The sequence below is a fragment of the Aquarana catesbeiana genome, linkage group LG10, assembly GCF_042186555.1.
Source record: "Aquarana catesbeiana isolate 2022-GZ linkage group LG10, ASM4218655v1, whole genome shotgun sequence".
Classification (NCBI taxonomy): Eukaryota; Metazoa; Chordata; class Amphibia; order Anura; family Ranidae; genus Aquarana; species Aquarana catesbeiana.
In genome coordinates, this window is record NC_133333.1 from 200,546,147 (window position 1) to 200,565,886 (window position 19,740).

Consider the following 19,740-nt stretch of genomic DNA (forward strand, 5'->3'; position numbering starts at 1 on the left):
TTGGGTTTTATTTTATTAAAAATTATTTTATATATATATATATATATATATATATATATAGGAAGAGCGCTATATGTATTATCCTTCTTTGAGCTTTCCATACATTTACACTGGGGGATCCCAGAGGATGGAGATGGATTGAAGTATACATGTAGGAGTGGAGGTGTACAGCATTCCTGGCATACCTGACCTGGGTTAAAGCGAAAGCACGTTACACCTGATGTTCATTGGGTCTAACTAGGTGAGAGCATGGGCTCATTGGTGACAGGTTTTACATGAGAAGTATTAAATTGACACATACATATATCCACAGAAAGAATACAGTAAATTTTCATCATAAGCAGCTGGAAAACTAACAGACACATTATTTGATATACATTTGGATGGATTTTTATTTGTCTTATATAAATATTTTTGGACGTACATGATCGATGCCCCTCTATAAACATGAATTTTGGAAGAAGGTTTTTAAATTGAGATTTGCACTGATATTGAAGATGTATGTTTTGTATTAACTTTTAATTTTTGCATTTAGTAATTGTCATATAGCACATCACTGCTGAATATATTACTACTTGTTGATCACGTAGGAACAGAGTGTCTGCAGCAGTATTTGAGTGATTAATCACATATACACTATAACCACTATAGTTTTTGGGAGTTTGTCACTGTGACAGAGGCTTTTGGAGGGGACTAGGGGCTAGACTTCTACCCACTGATTGTGGCCCATGGAGGAAACTGGGGATTTGGTCTGCTTCTCACAGTCAGAGCATGGTGAAGAGCTCACTTCAGTCATTGATCCCATGAAGAGAGCAGATCATTCACTAATGATAGACAACAACGTGATGAACGCCAAGAGCTAGGCTTGGATTAATTCACTGAATAAAAATACAATAAAGCTTCCTTTGTGGAGTGGATGGAAAGGTGTAATATTAATCTTGTACAGGTTAATGGCTTGGAGAAGCCCCTTCACTTGGGACAGAAATATTTATCAATATCCCTCAAGAAACCTAAGATAAATTAATTCCACTTTTTCAGACTGCTAAAAAATTGTGAGTTTTGTCTTTTCTGGTGGACAGATTACACAAGTTAAAGCCAAACACCTGAAGACAGCACGTGTGATGTACTTTGTGTATTCAGAGTTGTAAACTGTTGCTGGACTGTCTGGGATCCCGGATTAATCAGTGCATTGTCTGGGTGGGCACCAAGTCACCTAGGCATGTCTAGGTGGCTAGCTAGCTTACTGTTTAATTAGATCACTGTTAGCTGTTCCTTAGATGTGCTAATGAGACTATTGTTTACAGTTTGCATTGTTAGGGTAATGTGATCAGGCTCTTACCTGATTTTGTGTGCTGTATATTCTGTGTGAATTTACAATAAAAGGAGTTCCAGTTTGCACCTAAGCTAGTGTTGCCTAGTTCTTGGGCGCTCAGCTATAATACCTGGTTCCAGACTGGAGGAAGCTATATCTTGGCAGAAGCACCCAGAATGGGTGCAGGCATTCTGTTACGAAGCAGCAATTTGTTTGCAGTCAAACTCATGCTACTTCATTAGGTTGGCATTTGATGCTACAAATCACTCAACTTTCTGTAGCTTAGCCATAGGGACAATTGTTGCAGGTGAACTGGTCACTGCAAAAACTCAATCCCTAAGCAATTTAGCAAATTGGTGATTCCATAAATAACAAATGTTATACAGAAAAAATCTTTAAAAAAAAAAAAAAGCCATTTGACATGGCACCTAGGTATAAAAGTGTTCCTGATGATACTGGTTATGGAGAAATGCGTTCGGCAGGGCCACACCCGTGATGCCATGCCACATGCCAGGAGTGAGTACCGGCGGTATCAGCTCCACATTGTATCCGATTATAACACTTACACCTGAAGCCTGATATGAGTGCATTTGCTTGCTTACGTTAAAAACAAAAAAAAAAAAGTTGCCATACATACTGCACCATGAAAGTTCCTTTTATATTTTAACCCTTTTTTACACAGCATGTACTGTATATCCAGGAGTGGAGAGATAGCTGTTTCTAAGGAGACCAGAGTAGCAGTGGCTGCAGAGCAGCAAAGTGTTGAATGATCCCTGTTTGGGATCTGGTAAGGGGCTTAATCACTATTTCTGGTGGAGCGGTCCTATGGTACATATTTCATCTGTTGATACTTCTCTTTCCATATCGCCACCCTGAAGCCAACTATTGCTTAGGGGCTTTACCTTTTGAATTTTGGAAGTTGTTTTTCACCTTTTGGGACTTTTCCACTTACATGTTTGGTTATTGCAGGACTGTTTGCATGATATAATGAAATTAATTAGAATTTAATGTATTTTTGTAAGGAATTAGTTGCCATTTTATTAATTTATGAATTGTCGAGTATTTAATGGTTTGTACTTCTGACTCAATCATTTAAAGGAATGTTTTTAATAAAAGTAGCAGTGATTGATTTTGGTGTAGTGGTGTAGCTTACAACATATAAAGCTATTATGTGTTCCACCGATGTAGTGATCGAAAGTTACTCCTAGGGATTAATCACTTGCCATTTCAGTAGCATGAAAGAGCTACTAAAAATTACCTGTAAAGACCTAGCCTTAGCTCTATGCACTGCAGATTGAATAATTTCAAGTTGTATCACAAACTAATTTCACTCTCATAAAACAACATTTTTACAAGATTTGACGGTGTCTGTGGAACTTGTGCCCAGGTCAGCCAAATGGGCATTTGTGAGTACAAGTACTGATTTTGGTTGGACAAGAAGACCTGACTCACAGTTGGCGTTCTGGTTCATCCCAAAAGGTGTCCAGTAGGGCTTTTTGAAGGCCACTTGCGTTCAGCCACACTAAACTCCTCAAACCATGTCTTTATGGAGCTGACTTTGTGTACAGAGACACAGTTATAATGAAACAGAAATTAGCCCTCCCCAAACTTTTGCCACAAAGTTGGTAGCACACAATTGTCTAAAATCTCTATGGTACCCTTCACTGGAGACACCTAAACTCAAAAATATTGAGGAGGAGTGTCCACTCCATTTTGGTCATATAGTGTAAAAGCCCGTATCATATAGACCACATGTCAATCTGTCTTTTAACACAGCACACAAAGAAAAAAGTGACATATAAAAACATAAATATTTTATTGCACAAAAAAACACATTTATAAGATTGAACATATTATCAATTGTAACAATGTCACACAGCTCAATTGTCACCCGTATTTGGCGTTAGAAAGGAAGAGCTCGATAAAACTGACACGTGTGCATTTTAAGCTGTTGACAATAGGTTTTGGCACAGCCGGTATCAACATTGGCAAAAATACATGGGCATTTTTAAGGCACAGCAATAGTGGTTTAGAGATTACATGTAAAATAAACCCACGTCTCTAAAAACAGAAATGGAAGTAATTACAAGGGAATAAGGAGTAATTAAAAAAAAAAAAAAAAAAAAAAAAAAAAAAAGGGGGTTCTAGTTTTTTCCATTCCCAATAATGGATGAACATTGTTTAAATGCCAGTCTAAAATTTCCCTGATATGCTCTTGTTCTCAGTTTCCAAAATAGGAGAGCCAAGAGCCATTACTTGCCAAATCCCAATGGTGTTTGGCTTCTTAAAATGGTCTTTCCCTTCACGCGCTCTTTCCTGCTGAAATGGAATCATGCAGCTGCTTGTCTGATTGTTGAGAAAAGCCCACACCCACAGGCTAAAAATTCTCCATTACCCAGTTAGCTTCTGTCACTTGCTTGGCAAGAGATATGGATGTTAGAATTTTTTTAAAACAGAGCAATCTAAAAAGGTGCATTGGCTTGATTGCTCTCTTTATCTGTGGAAGGCTGAGATGTTTTGCTTTTTAGCTTTACAGCAAAGAAATGTTTTGGCAGTTCAAAATGAGAGGTGTACGCTATTTGTATAGGGGTTCATTCACACCAGATGCATTGGCACCTTTTTTTCCCCAACACGTGACAACGCAAGAACCTGTGAAAACTAAGCTATGTGTATTGGAGAAGTTCACCCAGGTGTGCTGCATTGGCATGTGCTGATCTGCAGTGGAAATTAAATAAAGGCCTACTTTTTTCCAATGCAAAGCAACGCAATGGCAGTAAACGCACATACAAAACAGCAGGCCACCACAAGTTTGGTTGGCCTGCCATTGACCCTTGTACCAGGAAACAAGGCGAAAGTGTTCTGGAAGTTGCTAGAGAAGGGGTGCTAGAAATGGGTGATGGACAGGAGAATTAACCATGGTTGGCAGACAGTGGCACTCTGGTGCATGACAACCTAGAGCTGTAGGGCACCAAGAATTGCTTTTACATGGAAAGCCAAAGAAAGGGCCAGAGATCTGGGAGGAAAAACTTGCCTAGCTATATTCAGACTGGCAGAACATGGACAAGAAACAGAAAACGGCCACTGGTGAGTAGATGTTGCAACACTCGCTGTGGTTTAGGGAACAGCTGCCTATATTCTACTAACCCAAATGGCAAAAATAAGATCAAAAATACAACTTGGGATAAATATTTTTAATTAACAATAGATGTGGATCATATATGCAAAATACCCCATTCACATCTAGCTTTTGGAAGTTATCCCCCTTGCTCACTCACCTCTAGGCACTAATCGGCAGCTCTCCGTGGCCTGCAGTAAAGTCTCCTGAGGTGAACCCTCTTGAATTTATCCCAATGTGTAAGTCAAACACAGCAGATTATTATTAAGACCTTTGTGAACAATTAGAATGCTCATCTGGCCTAATAAATATCTGTGGTTTAGCTTTATTTTATTTTTTAAAATTTGAATAGAACTGTCACTGTTTGGTTTGAACGTGTGTAAATGGAACGTGAATAGTGATGGGCATACTCACCTGTGTTCTGTTCGCTTGGACATTCAGCAAAACCAGCCAGGTGGTTTGATGTCCAGCTGTCTCCTAGCAAACAATGACACTGTCCAATTGCATAGTGTAGTTGGTTTCTAGGCGAGAGGTGGACCCGCAGTGTCAGTGGTTGTGAAGGTGCACATGCAAGTGTCCTTTAGTAACGAAGATACGGTGGGACCATATTGGGAAGGGTGGCAGATATTGGCAAGCGTATTGCCAGAGGGAACACTGAACATGGTTACCTGGTCACTGAGCATGCATGTTTCTATCAGGACCTTGCATGGCCACTATCATCTCATCTCTAAAAAGATCAAGCAATACATTCTTTCAATTATATGTTGGAGCTATATGTCCACAATCTTGCTGGTAAAACAAAACCTAAGGTCATTCCACCAGAGAGACGAAGAAAAACTAGCCACGACCATGGTTAGGTAGAAAAAAAAATAAAAAAAAAAAAGGTGGTGCACAAAAAAACTTCTAGAAAAAAGTGTAACCACCAAACATTCAGTGAATCACACAGTCTTCCTGTAATTTATGTCCTGCATTTGAAGGTCAGGATTCAGGTTTTTCAGGAGATGGTAAAAGCAAGCAAAAATAGAAGAGAACACAACACACACACACAAACCCTAAACATCGAATGACATGTGCTACACCTAAATACAATAGCAATTACAATAATCACCTTGCCTTTCAAGTGACCTCCTGGTATATTAAAAAAAAAAATTGCCTCAATAAAAACACAGGTCACGGTACAGAATCCAGAACTGACCCTTCTTTTCTCTTTAGGTCCAGAGTAGCTTGACCCCAAAATCCACATCTCTGCCAACCCCATCTTCCTAGAATGTCAATGACCATTGTGATGATTAAGCCAGTAAGAGGAGACAGTGCTCAAAAATGCACAAGTTTCTGCACAGAAATTCAACTTGGCAAAGAAAAACCCCTACAAGCAGGATGTGACCTCACAGAAAATGCTGAAAATGTTAGTGAAAGTTTAATTTAATAATAATAAAAAAAAAATATGGCTGCATCAATCCACATATGTTTACCTGCGCTCAATGCACAAGTTGTGGTGTGAATGGACCCTAAACGTTCATACCAAGATTTTCAGTATGGATTTATTTAATATATATTACAAGGGAAACTTGATTGATTTTTTTAACACTTGATCTATGGATAACGACCCCGTGGAGTTGATTTAATTTGATTTAAAGAGGTTTCTAATATGCACGCGCAGCACAAACCACCTACGAGTACCACTCAGACTTCAAGTAGAAGTATATGCGAACCATAAAGCTACTGAAACTGAACTGGTATGGACCTCTGCCTGAAAACGTGGAGTGCTGCTCCGTGACGTATGAACTTTAGGCAAGAACGCATTATTAGTCCCCGAGCATGAATCTGTCAAGCTCTGCCTTAAAATTTTAAGGCCATGATATGTCTGCATGTCAAAGTTGAATGCATCTGTTATACAGCCATCTTTTCATTTGTAAAATTATGGCTTTATTGATTTTAAGAAGAACTCTGTATAAGATATTTTAGGTGAAATGGGATGAGATCTACAGCCAAATGCTACGGCACAAACCTTTTACAAGATTCCAGGTGTGAAAATACATCCTCTGAATCCAGCTCAGAGGAAGTTCACCTAAGTACAGTAATAATACATAGAGGCTCATGTTTGCCTAACATGATACAGGGATGCTGAAAGCTGTCCAAGTCCCAATACAGTCTTATGGCCCATTGTAAGGGGAAATAGGGAAGCTGCCCATACAATACTAATGGTGCTGGGATGTAGGGAGCTGCTCATGTTTAATACAGCCCTATGCCTGAGGTGCTGGAAGCTTCCTCTATCCAATATAGCCATATGTACACTGCCTGCATTCAATGAATCTCCACCACAGACCAGCTGTAAATATTATCACTGCTTTCTTATGCCAACAGTGATCCCTGCGCTTTCTGCTTCCATATTTCTCTATGCATTTCAAACAGACAATCTTCTAAATGATACATAGCACAGGCATGGAGATTTGGGAAAGGAGAGTGTGGGTAATGCGTGATGATGAAAGTTCCAATACACCAAAAATACTTTGAGTTCTCCTTAAAATACATAAAATGATGGCATGTATAACATTGCATAAGAATAAAATAAATATAGTAAACTCATTGCAGTCAAATCAAACACAATGAAAAAGTAAAATCACATACAAAGAAAAGTAGCATACACATAAAACAATACACAGAATTGTCACTACATAGGTCCTTCTGGGTCTAGGGGAAGCATTCAAAGCTGGACACCAACAATTCCATCTCCAGTGTGTACTTATCGTGGTTACTCGTCTACACAAACCACAACGCAGTCCAGACAGCTCTAACAGCCCAGTGTTAACGTCTTAACCTAGGTCCTTCTCTCCAATCATTAACCTGCATGAGGAATCAGTAGCTTCTTCTTGTTCATATGGCTTTGAAAAAACAGAAATACTTAAAACTCTGCTGTGTTGGACTCGGAGGAGGTGAATTCGTCTATCAGTCTGTAGTGGTTCATATTTGGTGATCTAGAAAGAAAACCTCATTGATTCTATTTCACCCCAACTGTTGAAGTTCCATGAATGGACTCCATTATGGCTGTGAAACGATTGCACAGATCATATGGGGAGTGAGGCCGGATTTTGGGGGGCTCCTTTAATGAAATGTCTTCGCTAGAACAGTCCAAGAGTCTTGGGAGAAACTGGCCGAGTTTCAGCTGTAAATTTTCTGTAAAACAGAGAGGGAATGCATTTACAAATTTATAGATGGAAAGTTATTATTATTTAAGCTATTATTAAACACATCATTAATCCCAGCAATTTATTTTATAGATCTTTTTTCCAATATACTTGGCCAGTTTTCTAAATCAATAACACAGCAGAGTCAAGGCTCCTATTGAACTATGTAGCTTTTCTTGTGCATACAGTTTGTTTTATTTGAAAAGCATGGTAACAGGTCCATAAATCCCAACTAAAACCTCAGTGAAAAAGCAGAAAATGCTAAGTGCTTAAAAAGAGTAAGTAAACTCAACATTTAAAATTCCTAGTATGTGGCTGCTGTACCATGTACGAAAAAGTATTCTGTTCTGTTTGTATTGCTTCCTTTGTGTGAAATCTCTGGTGTTTCTGCCAGCCTCTCTGTTTTCCTATTAAAAACTGACCACACTAAGCAGGAGAACACACCGTGGTCAGTACTGTAGCTGTTCTGGGAACTCAGCCTGCTCTCTAGCACACAGGAACAGAGCTGAGGCTGTCAATTACAGGCTGTGCCCTCCAGTCCCCATTGTTTTCTTGGCGTCGGGAAAACTCGTCAGAAGAGACTCATACAGATAGCAGCGGAACGAGGCAGGGGACAGAAATTACAGTTAATGCCCTTGATTGAGACAAGTACACACTATACAGAATAGAAAATTGTTGACATGACTCAGAATGTGGCACCACATCCAAATATGAATACAGAGAGAAAGAACCAGAGGTGTATATGGACTTTAAATTGGAAGCCACCAGTAGACCCAAATGAAAGACAGCACTCAATAGCATAAACATTTTAATTTATTATATAATCATATTAAAACCATTATGTGCAAACAAGTATTCCAATGTATATACATGGTATTATCCCAACTGAATGTGTCCTATATAAATCACGAGAGAACCTGTGGGTACACCCATATATATGATGGACTCTGTGATGGGTCTATAGAGAAGGTCCTACAAATTAGGGCCCCGCAGAAAATCAGGGTACCAAGGGATCGCTACGTGTTTCATTTTGCAGCTTCCTCAGGAACTCCTATTGGTAATAAGAAATACAATATACATTACAATATGCCAATACATATTCAAAGGTAATTCATACACCAACATCAAAAATGAAGTATATTGTATCGGTTACTCATGGGACAGAATATATATTGTCCCATGAGTAACAGATACAATATACTTCATTTTTGATGTTGGTGTATGAATTACCTTTGAATATGTATACTGTACATGTATTGGCATATTGTAATGTACATTGTATTTCTTAGTACCAATAGGATCTCCTGAGGAAGCAGCAAAGCGAAACACGTAGCGATCTCTGGGTACCCCGATTTCCTGCGGGGCACAGATACGTAGGACCTTCTCTTTAGACTCACCACAGAGTCCATATCTATGTGTATACCCCAGCTTCTCTTGTGTTATAAAGGACACATTAATTTGGGACTATACCATGTATATTACATTGGAATACTTGTTTTCTAGGTTTGTTTTTACATAATGGTTTTAATATGATTATATAATACATTTTAATATTCCATTGAGTGCCCTCTTTCATTTGGGTCGACTGGTGGCCTCCAATTTAAAGTCCATATCCACCTCTGGTTCTCTCTGTACACACTATACAGGAATATGCTTTGTTCATATTGCATGTCTGAGGTTTACAACCACTTTAACAAAACTCTGTCCTCGGCCCTTTTGGACACCTTTTGGGATTAAATGGAATGCTGGCTGCAAGCCACCATCAGGACCTGGAAAACCTTCCCAGAAGAGTAGAGGATATCACAGTTGCAGGGGAGGGCAACTCTTTAAGAATGCCAATGTAGTTGAAATGGGATATCAAAAAAGTTAAGCAAGGTGCAATGGTCAGGTGCTCACAAACTTCAGGTCATAGGGTGCTCTTTTCTTTGCCGTCTGTGACCTGGTTTGAAAGCTACCATCATTTCTTGTGACATGGACTTAACATAAAGCATTGGAAATCTCCATACAGAAATCACAGAGAAAAATATAAACCTGTTGGCGAACTAACCTTTCTCCACTCTATCCTAAATCAGAAAAGAAAAAAAAAAAAAAGAAGTGCTTTGGGCTTTAATAGTATCCATAGCCAGTTTCTGGCAGTTACTGAATGTATTTACTACCTCTCATTTCATAGCCATTTTCATTTTTCCAAATAAGTAATTTTGCTCTTGCTGTTCGCTCTTACAAAAGCTTTACAAATCACTATTAAAAGATGAGAAGTGAAGAAAATTCATTGTTAAGCAATAATCATGCTGTTCTACCTGTGCGTCTCATGTAGGGATGCTGTGAATGTGCCTGGCATCGTACCACAATAAAATACATATGAATTCTTCACTGTCTAATAAGTACTGCTCAGTGCTAATTTGTATCCTACCCAGCGTGCCTGAGACTCTTATGTCTGGAATTCATTGCCGGCAGAGACAGATTTCTGACAGCCCATTAATCTCGCTTCGCACGAGCTTGGAGGGACAATGTGTATTCTAATGTGCCATAAACTGAAATCGTTATGCTTTAATCTTCCTTAGGAAAAGAGGAGTGGGGGCCGTCAGTCAATAAATATGCAGGGATGTTAAAAGTGACACGGGTTATTACTGCGTCAACTGCTCGTGCAATTCCAAAAAAAAAAAAAAAAAAAAAAAAAAAAAGGGGGGGGGGTGGATGTCGGAGGGGGATGAAGCTGCGTGAAAGTCAAATAAGCAAAAGGTCAAAGTTGGGATTCTGCAGCTTTGTTATTCCCTGTGCTGTTTGACAGAAATCACAACTCAAAGCTGTACAGAAATACAGTACAGTGCAATGCTGGAAACATCCCTGTTATTACGCTTTTAAAGGGCCGCCATATACAACATTACATAATGCTCAGAAACTGGCTGATGTACAAGTGTTAATAACAGAGACCAGGGAGGGAGTCAAGGAAAACGCTGCTCACTTCCTGTCCAGTAATCCCATATTAGGAAACCATAAGATGTCACTATCGTTTCTGATGGTGACTGATAACGGTTTAGGCTTTACAGCAAACCAATATATCAGTGCCACGGATCTCAATTTCTCTAGAAATGTAGTTACTTTTATAGGACATAGGAATAGCACAGTCTAAAAGTAACCTCAAAAAAAGCCAAAAAGGCTGAAACAGCTGAATGAGGTTTGGAATCAGTGGCGGCCCATCCATTAGAGGCGCACAGGCGCCACCCCCCATTCATGTGTACACCCCCCTAAGCTACATTCAGGGAGCTGGATGCATGGATTTCAATTGGGGTGGGGTTTTCTAGCACGTGATTAGAGCCAGAGGCTTTAATAGGCTTCAGAATAGGGTGGGCTCGGGAGGCAGAGCGCTGCGCTCGGAGCCCACCCAGTTGTGTGAGAATAGCGAATGAATATTCGCTATTCTCACACTGATCTTCCTCCAGGCCAATCAGGAAGCGGGTCGTGAGACCCGTCACCCGATTGGCTGAAAGGACAAGCAATCCTACTGGACGCGGAGGAGGAGGAATGAGACACACGGCGGAAGCCACTATGATCCAGGAGGAGGAGGAGACGCCCGCCCGCTGCCCATCACAGCGCTGCCCACCCGGAACCTAGTCGGGGTAAATGCTGAGTGAAAAAAAAAAAAAACACCATCCGCCACTGTTTGGAATGAACATGCTATATTGTTAGGTGTTAAGTTAGGTGTTAGTGTGAGTCTGTGCCAGTAGATCAGCAGATCTGGATGCAAAGTTGGCCCAAGGTCACAGAGATTATCTACAAGACTCCACCCACCATCCCAAAATATGGACCAATCTCATTTTTTGCATTAGGGTTATATTAAGGACTTCCAACATGCCACATTTAAATAGAAAAAGGGGAGGTCGGAAAAGGGTATATACCCCTTCTGCCACCACACATTTATGGACTTTATTTGCACATCATGAGATACTCAATTAAAATTGAACAGGTTTATCACAATTCAAATAAAACCCATACATAAACCACCTAAAATACCAGGAACAGAAACAGAATCCCCAAAAATTAAAACAATTCTCTTATACACATGTAGCATTAATTATAAGTGGACCGTGTCATAACAAAATCGTCCAAATCCAGATGTCAATGCATTTCATGACGGAATTGCTTCATCAAGACCAATGGGTATGAAGATACTGTAGTAGCCGGGTAAATAAACAAGCCATCATAAACAATTATTAAATGTTACAAAATTTAAATCTATTCCTCTTAGTTGTGAATAATACTTATGCTTACATCGCGTTATGACCGTACACAGTGCACCGCCTAAACAGAGACATCACCTACTTATAAGTGGTACATACATCATAAAACCAAAAGTATTGTGACGCCTGTCTTTACACTCACATGAACCTCAATATCATCCCATTCTTAGTCTGTAGGGTTCAATATTGACTTGGCCCACCCTTGCAGCTATAACAGTTTCAACTCTTCTAGGAAGGCTGTCCACAAGGTTTAGGAGTGTGTCTATGGGAATATTTGACCATTCTTCCAGAAGTGCATTTGTGAGGTCAGGCACTGATGTTGGACAAGAGGGCCTGGCTCACAGTCTCCACTCTAATTCATCCCAAAGTTTTTCTATCAGGTTGAGGTCAGGACTCTGTGCAGGCCAGTCAAGTTCCTCCACCCCAAACTCCCTCATCCATGTCTTTATGGACCTTGCTTTGTGCACTGGTCCAAATCATTTGGTGGAGGGGGGATTATGGTGTGGGGTTGTTTTTCAGGGGTTGGGCTTAGTGCTTCGCTCCAGTGAAGGGAACTCTTCAGGTGTTAGCATACCAAGACATTTTGGACAATTTCATGCTCTCAACTTTGTGGGAACAGTTTAGGGATGGCCCCTTCGTGTTCCAACATGACTGCGCACCAGTGCATATATTGTTTTTCTGTTCCCAGTATTTTAGGCTGTTTGTGTGGTTTTATGTGAATCATAATAAACTTGTTAAATTTTAATTGAGTATCTTGTGGTGTGTCAAAGTCCGTATATACCCTTTTCAGCTTCCCTCTTTTTTCTATTTTTTGGATAAGTAATGGAAGTAAGACACCATCTGTTTTAACAAAAAAGCTATGCTGTGGTTTGCACCGATTTAATTGAGGACTCTATGGTTCCTTTTAGACCATCTCACCATAACCTGTCTGGGCATACACAGAAATGTGAATGGTGTCTATAATGTCATTTTCACAGGGCTCTTTCAATAGCTGCCAATGGGATTAGTTATGCAGTTCCTTTTGGCAACTGTATCTGAACTATAGGTGGATCCTTTGCACATTACCTAGCAACTCATACAGTCCATACAACTTCAATGTCATGGATTTTACATAAATTGTGTTAAACTGACACTGCTTGTTTTGGACAGCACAAAAGATAAAATTGACTTGGTAGTGCATGCACATTTCATAAGACCCAAGTCTTTCACCAATGCAGACAGTTAAGCTGGCCGTACCCACCTAGATTTCACTTGGTGGGCTGAATGAGAGAAATCATTTGATTCTTCTCCCCCCCACCCCATACAAGCCAAACAGCATGGAGGAACTCCCCTGCCAGCTATTGTATTCTGAAAGCCAGCACTTCAGACAGTGACTTCAGCTGATTGGATGCACTTGTTGTTCAGCTACCAATATTCCCTCAATTCTTCAATCGACATTTGCTGAGCTGAGCAGTTATAGCAGGGCAACCCACTGTTAAAATTACGTCCAACAGCACAGTGGCTAAGTGGTTAGGTTGTCAGTTCGAATCCCAACCACAGCACTACCTGCTTGGAGTCTGTATGTTCTCCCTGTTCCTGCGTGAGTTTCCTCCAGGTTCTCCTGTTCCCTCCCACATTCCAAAGACATGCTGGTAGGTTAATTAGATTCTGTCTAATCCAATTAACCTACCAGCGTTATTATGTGTATGCATGAAAGCAAGTTAGGGACCTTAGATTGTAAGCTCCCTGAGGAAAGGGACTGATTATTATATGATTATACAGGACTTATATAGCGCCAACAATTTGGGCAGCTCTTCAAAACATGAGGGCAGACAGTAGTTGTTAGAGCTTACAATCTAAAAGATGTGAACGTGCAATATACATAGGTAAAACGCTGCATAAATTGATGGTGCTATACAAGTACCTGTAATAAATAAATAAAAAATAAATCCACTGGAACTGGCTGAAATTCTATCAGTGGATGGCCAGTTTTAGTTTCCATGCAGATGGGGTTACACATGAGTAGAGAACTAGAAGCACTAGGAATGCGGTGGAGGTATACATTCTTTAAGATGTGGGACAAAATGTTATCCATGTCTGGGTAGCAGACTAATATGTAAAGGCAGAACTAAATTCTCACTTTTAAAACCACAAAGAGCTAGAGATTTTTTATTAGCCCAAGAGACATGCGGAGAAGAGAAAAAAAAAAAAAAAAAAAAAAACTTTCCCTGAACACCTAGCAGTTTTGCTTTTTGTGGCACATGCACTGCACAGTGTACATCTTAGCATGCCGATAATACAGCTAGGTGATGGGGAAGCTGCAGCTTTCAAGCGAGAATATACATCATCATTGGCTGTCCAATGGCCGAAGAGGAGCAAAGCGGGACTCGTAAAAAGCAGTGGATTCATTGGTGCCATCGGATGGATAAGCAATAGGATCCTGGAGCTGTCACCACTGGGGAGTGGGCATACTAATGCCCCGTACACACGGGCGGATTTCCCGACGGAAAATGTTCAATGGGAGCTTTTTGTTGGAAATTCCGACTGTGCGTAGGCTCCATCGGACATTTTCCATTGGAATTTCCGTCGCACAAAATTTGAGATCTGGTTCTCAAATTTTCCAACGTCAAAATCCGTTGTCAGAAATTCCGATCGTGTGTACACAATTCCGACGCACAAAGTTCCACGCATGCTCGGAATCAAGCAGAAGAGCCGCACTGGCTATTGAACTTCATTTTTCTCGGCTCGCCGTACGTGTTGTACGTCACCGCGTTCTTGACGTTTGCAATTTCTGACCAACTTTGTGTGACCGTGTGTATGGAAGACAAGTTTGAGCCAACATCCGTCGGAAAAAATCCTTGAATTTTGTTGTCGGAATGTCCGATCATGTGTACGGGGCATAAGAGCTAAGTGTGCTACATTGTGCAAGTAGCTTTGCCTTCTTGAACATTATGAGAGTCTGCTTCCCCATGGAATTTAGTTTTGCTTCACGGACATCTTGGATCATGAAAATTGGAGCTAACTAAACTAAACCAAGCAACCCGCATTGGAAAATTATGACATCATGATGGTTGGAGATTGCATGCTTCCTCCCACCTCCTATGCATTCCTACTGGCCTATCATTAAGATGGACAGACTCAATGGCCCATACAAATTTCAGAGGGTAGAAAAAAAAAATCAATCTTCGCTACCAAAAAGTGACAAAGCTTTATCTGCCAAAATGGCAAGGCACTGGTCATAACAGCAAGATTTGGAGGCTGTTTCCACTATGTGTTGGTATCTTTGGATGGCAGTCCTTTATACTCAACAGATTTTTTTTCTTTTTTTGTATAGTGAAAGTGTCACTTTAATCAATAAAACTACTGGTTACATAGGGGTTGAGATAGGAAATGTTTAATTTTAACCCTTCTGTCACTGGGTTTGTTTTGTGACCAGACAGATCCTGGTTAGAAGGTTTAAACCAGTCTGCATTTTTTTCCCTACTACAAAGTGCTTGGCTTGGTATGATAAAGCAGTGTTAAGACATTACTACTTTATCGGGTAATCACTGAAAATAGTCTGTGATCATCAGATAGTAATTAATGTATTCAGTTTAGAGCCACATTGCTGTGACCATGGTAGTTGCAAACACCCTGGTCAGAGAAAATGTACAAAACACATCCCCTTGCGTGCCCCTGCAGCAGTGCCTGCTTCCATGACTTTATATACCCACGAGGTTATAGCTAGGTACATGCATAGTAACGGCACTTACTACACTTAATCCAAGATGTAAATCTACTGCTAATAGATTTTAGGGGATTAATGACTAAAGACTGGCGAAAGGGAATATGGAACTGGTTCCCATAACAACCAGATTCCATTTTTTTATCTAACATGGATTAAAGAATAAAATACCATGACTGACAGGTTGCTGTTGGCACTTTCAGACTAAAGCTGGATATAGATGGTTCAAAGCTTGGCTGGTTCAAACTAACTGGCCATGATTCAAACCATGTATGGGCAGGCTGAATGTACCCAAGTCAATCGATCAACTAGGGTACAACCAGCCTGACAAATTTTACATGAGATTATTAGAAGAGGCTGTTATAGCCGCTAGCAATAATCACAGTCTTATCCCAGCAGGGACAGCTTCCCCAGTGCCTCTGCCGGCTGAACACAACGGCTCGGTGGGAGGGATTCCCCTGTCAACACTGTTTGTGCTGATGGGGGAATTGAGTGAATTTCTTTCCTGCAGCCAATCAGTCTATGGCTGACCTTACTTTTGCTTTTTCAGACAATACACTGTGGGAAACCTTTTTACTACAATAAACAAATGGTGATAGATTAGTAAAGCAACAACATGCACAAATCAGAGATGTTGATCAGTCTCATTACAATAAAATCTGATCAGTTGGGATGAGCTTATTCCTATTGTTGAACTAAAGGGAAAGCTAAAATAAAAAACGGTTCCTTAAACTAGACATGTCTCCACGTGATTCTCCAAAAACACGTTCATCTTACGCTGCTTACCACAATAAGGCTGTTGGTGTATTTTACACTTTTAAGCTTGGAACTCTGCCAGTGTCATTAGGGCACAATCTCTGTAAAAAGCTGCCTGACTCACCATTTATATCCTGACCAAGGTATGAGCACCAACGACTCCTCATGTCTTCAATGGCCTCCAGATCTTCCTCTGAGATCTTGTTGTCAGCGATGAGGTGCATGCATGGGATGATTAGATCGTTCATTATGCTGATCCCTTCAGACACCTGCTCTTCTACCTGAGTTTCAAACATTTTGGCAGCCATATCGTTTAGTTCCTGTGAAAAAGGGAAAACATGGATTGGCATAAGCAAGACCACAATTTATGAATTTGTAATAGTGAATAACCACTCGGCTCCATTTCACATTTCAGCTATAGGCTTATGAATTCATCAACAACTTTGCTATTACTTATGATATGGAAATATGCATAAATAAAGTGAATTTTCTGAACTCTGAAATTTTACTGGAAAACATTAGCAGTATGCAGAAGGACTGTGCTTGCTGCTTGGAATCACTATTACATTTAAGCTACCATGTACTTGGGCTCATATGTTTCAGTACGTAGTCCAACAATGTTTCTGCAAAGAAAGCTGGTGATTTATTTGTAAACCTCCTGTACAGCTAAGCCCTTAAGCTACCAAGACACAGAAATATAAATACAGATACACAGATATCCAGAAAGAATACATACCAGAAGACATTTCCTCCTGTACAGCTCAATGAGCTTCCCATCTACTCCACGGTTTGCTCCAATACTCGACAAAGCGCTGTTACTTTGATAAGCATGCACAAGGTAGGTGAGGGCCTCCTGGCATCTAACAAAAGAAAAGAGTCACAGAAAATAATATGTATTATTTTGGATCAGTTACAGGACAAAAATGCATGTGCGTTAACAAAAGGGGTATTTGGTTATCTATTTGGGGCAGCACAGTTGTTAAGTGGTTAGCACTTCCACATGCCAGCACTAGGGTTGTGAGTTTGATTCCCAACCGTGGCACTACCTACCTGGAGTTTGGCTGTTCTTCCTGTGCCTGCGTGGGTTTTCTTCAGGTGCTCCGGTTTCTTCCCACTCTCCGAAGACATGCTGTTAGGTTAATTGGCTTCTGTCTAAATTGGCCCCAATATATGTACATTTGACTGAGTTAGGGATCTTCGATTGTAAGCTCCTTGAGGGCAGGGACTGATGTGAATGTATAATATATATGTAAAGCGCTGTGTAAGTTGTTGGTGCTAATTGAGTTCTAGAAAACCAAAAACTGAGCTTCGCACTGGAAAATATGTGTAAAACAATAAATGTGCACCTCAGAGCAAAAAGGAAAAGAGCAGCACTCACAGGATACCCCAAATACTCAGATATCAAACCAATATAAATGCTTAATATGTTGCGCTGTTAATTACATGTAAACCATACAAAATTATACAAATAGTCCTCAAATATTAAGTAGTAAAACTTGTGAATACAACCACTTGTGACATCCAATGTTAAAAAAAGTCTCCTTCACCAACCACTCTAATACCATCACCAATAAAACTTGCTGGTAATGATTAAGCACAAGTACGTGACCACAGTTTGGTGTCTTTGGTGTTATCTTTGTGAAACAAAATAAAAGGCAATCTGAAGTTCTGGATGTGCAGCCATTTCTTTCTTCTTTCCAAGTTTTCCACGGAGGCGGGCCGGGGCTAGCACTCTGCAAGATACGCTAATCAGCCTTATCTTTATACACCTGGAGCAGCTGTTCTTTTTCTTGTAATAAAGCTTGCTTACCAGAGCCCAAGACCCCCCATTACAGAAGTCCAACACTGCTTGCAATATAACCATCAAATCTCATGGCTCAATATAATCATCAATTCTCATGGATTCTCAAAACAATCATCCAGCAGTATGCAGATGGATCTCAGACAAGAGGAAGAAGAGGAGACCTAATGGTGTAGTATATTATATTCTCACAGGAGTAGAAGTAGTAACATAAATCACAAACAGCTTTGCTGGATCACGCCAGTGTAATGACGTCATCACTAGGTACTGCGTTGACGCGTTTTGTTCCACAGAACTTTCTTTGGCATGGTCCGGCAAAGCTGTTTTCTGTTATTACTTCTACTCCTGTGAGAATATGACATACATTTTATTAAAGTGGTCTTAATATACTATACTATGAGGTCACCTCCTCTCCTTACTCTTGTCTAGGATCAATCTGCATACTGCTGAATGATCCATTACCCTACATGCTGGGACAGCGCAACACATTAAAAAGGTGCAACATAAGTACCTAAAAAAAGAAATTAAAAAAATAATAATTTAAAAACAGCTACTTACTTCCCCTTCTGGTACAGCTCTAGTCCTGTTAGAAGATAGACGGACACCTTACGAAACTGGCTGTAATCTTCGTGCCACTTCTGTACAAAAGGAAGACAGACTATTAAATTTCACACGAGACTTCACATATTGAGAGCTGAAGCTTTGTACGCAAAGACCACTGAGCTCAAGTACATAAGAACCCTAACTTGCTGACATTTAGTTGCTAAAGCGCTGTGTATTATAAATAATTGCTGCCTGCATTTTTTTCTTTTTATAAAAGCACAGTTTCCCCCTTTTTATTATCCTTTGTATCTCTGCGCTGCTCAGTTCCTGCAGCCACTTTCTGTCTACATACATTGACTCCAGTGATGGCTGCATGGCATTTTTCACAGATGAATTCTTGATGACAACAGTGGATCCCACCTCTATGAAGGAGTTCAAAAAAACACTTGTAGTCTCCATAAGAAGCCCTGCCTGGCATGGAAGGGGCCTGATCTTTCTTAGCTACAGTTTTACTTTACTTTTCCCGTCTCCAGCAAAGTGAAAGCGGAAGCAGCACACTGATAATCTCATCTGTCAGTCTGCTGTGTCCCATCAGTATGTCACTTGCACTACAGTATACCCAATTGGCTCCCTGTGCTGCTTCTCCCACCCAGTGTGAGCTCTGCAGTACAGAAGTCTACCAGAGGCTAATAAGCCAAATTCAGGTACTGCACTGCTTTCAATAAAAAAAATAAATGTAATGTATTAATCATTACAGAGGCGCATTCATTTGTGTTTAATATCTGCTCAGGGTTTCATAAATCAACTGCAATAGGTATACATGGCACACACAAATCAACAAAAGAAGAAAGCAATAAAGACAATATGCATAAAAACTTAACCTGGTACAGTTTCATATCCATGTCACTTGGACCAATCTCTTTTAGCTTCGCTTGAGCTACCTTCATAATGCTTATGGATCTGAAAAAGGAAATCAAGAGATTAATAAACAATGAATTGAAATAATTTATTACTTATTGTTGTGGCTTTTTGACACAGAAAGGGCTTTATGTTACAGGACCTATATGCAAAGTGCATATAGGTCATG

General features: G+C 40.1%; 1 protein-coding gene across 2 annotated transcripts in view; it reads right to left on the bottom strand.

Moving 5' to 3' along the window:
- Window positions 1–3,104: 3,104 nt before the first annotated feature.
- USP28 (ubiquitin specific peptidase 28) overlaps window positions 3,105–19,740 on the bottom strand; it is a 146,006-nt gene continuing 129,370 nt past the window's right edge. For both annotated transcript variants that reach the window (XM_073603100.1, XM_073603101.1), the window contains 5 exons: window positions 19,535–19,613; window positions 18,669–18,748; window positions 17,046–17,169; window positions 16,434–16,629; window positions 3,105–7,601 (listed from right to left, as the gene is read on the bottom strand). In XM_073603100.1, coding sequence (XP_073459201.1) covers window positions 7,426–7,601; window positions 16,434–16,629; window positions 17,046–17,169; window positions 18,669–18,748; window positions 19,535–19,613 — 655 coding nt within the window. In that variant the 3' untranslated portion in view covers window positions 3,105–7,425. The remainder of the gene's footprint in view (window positions 7,602–16,433; window positions 16,630–17,045; window positions 17,170–18,668; window positions 18,749–19,534; window positions 19,614–19,740) is intronic.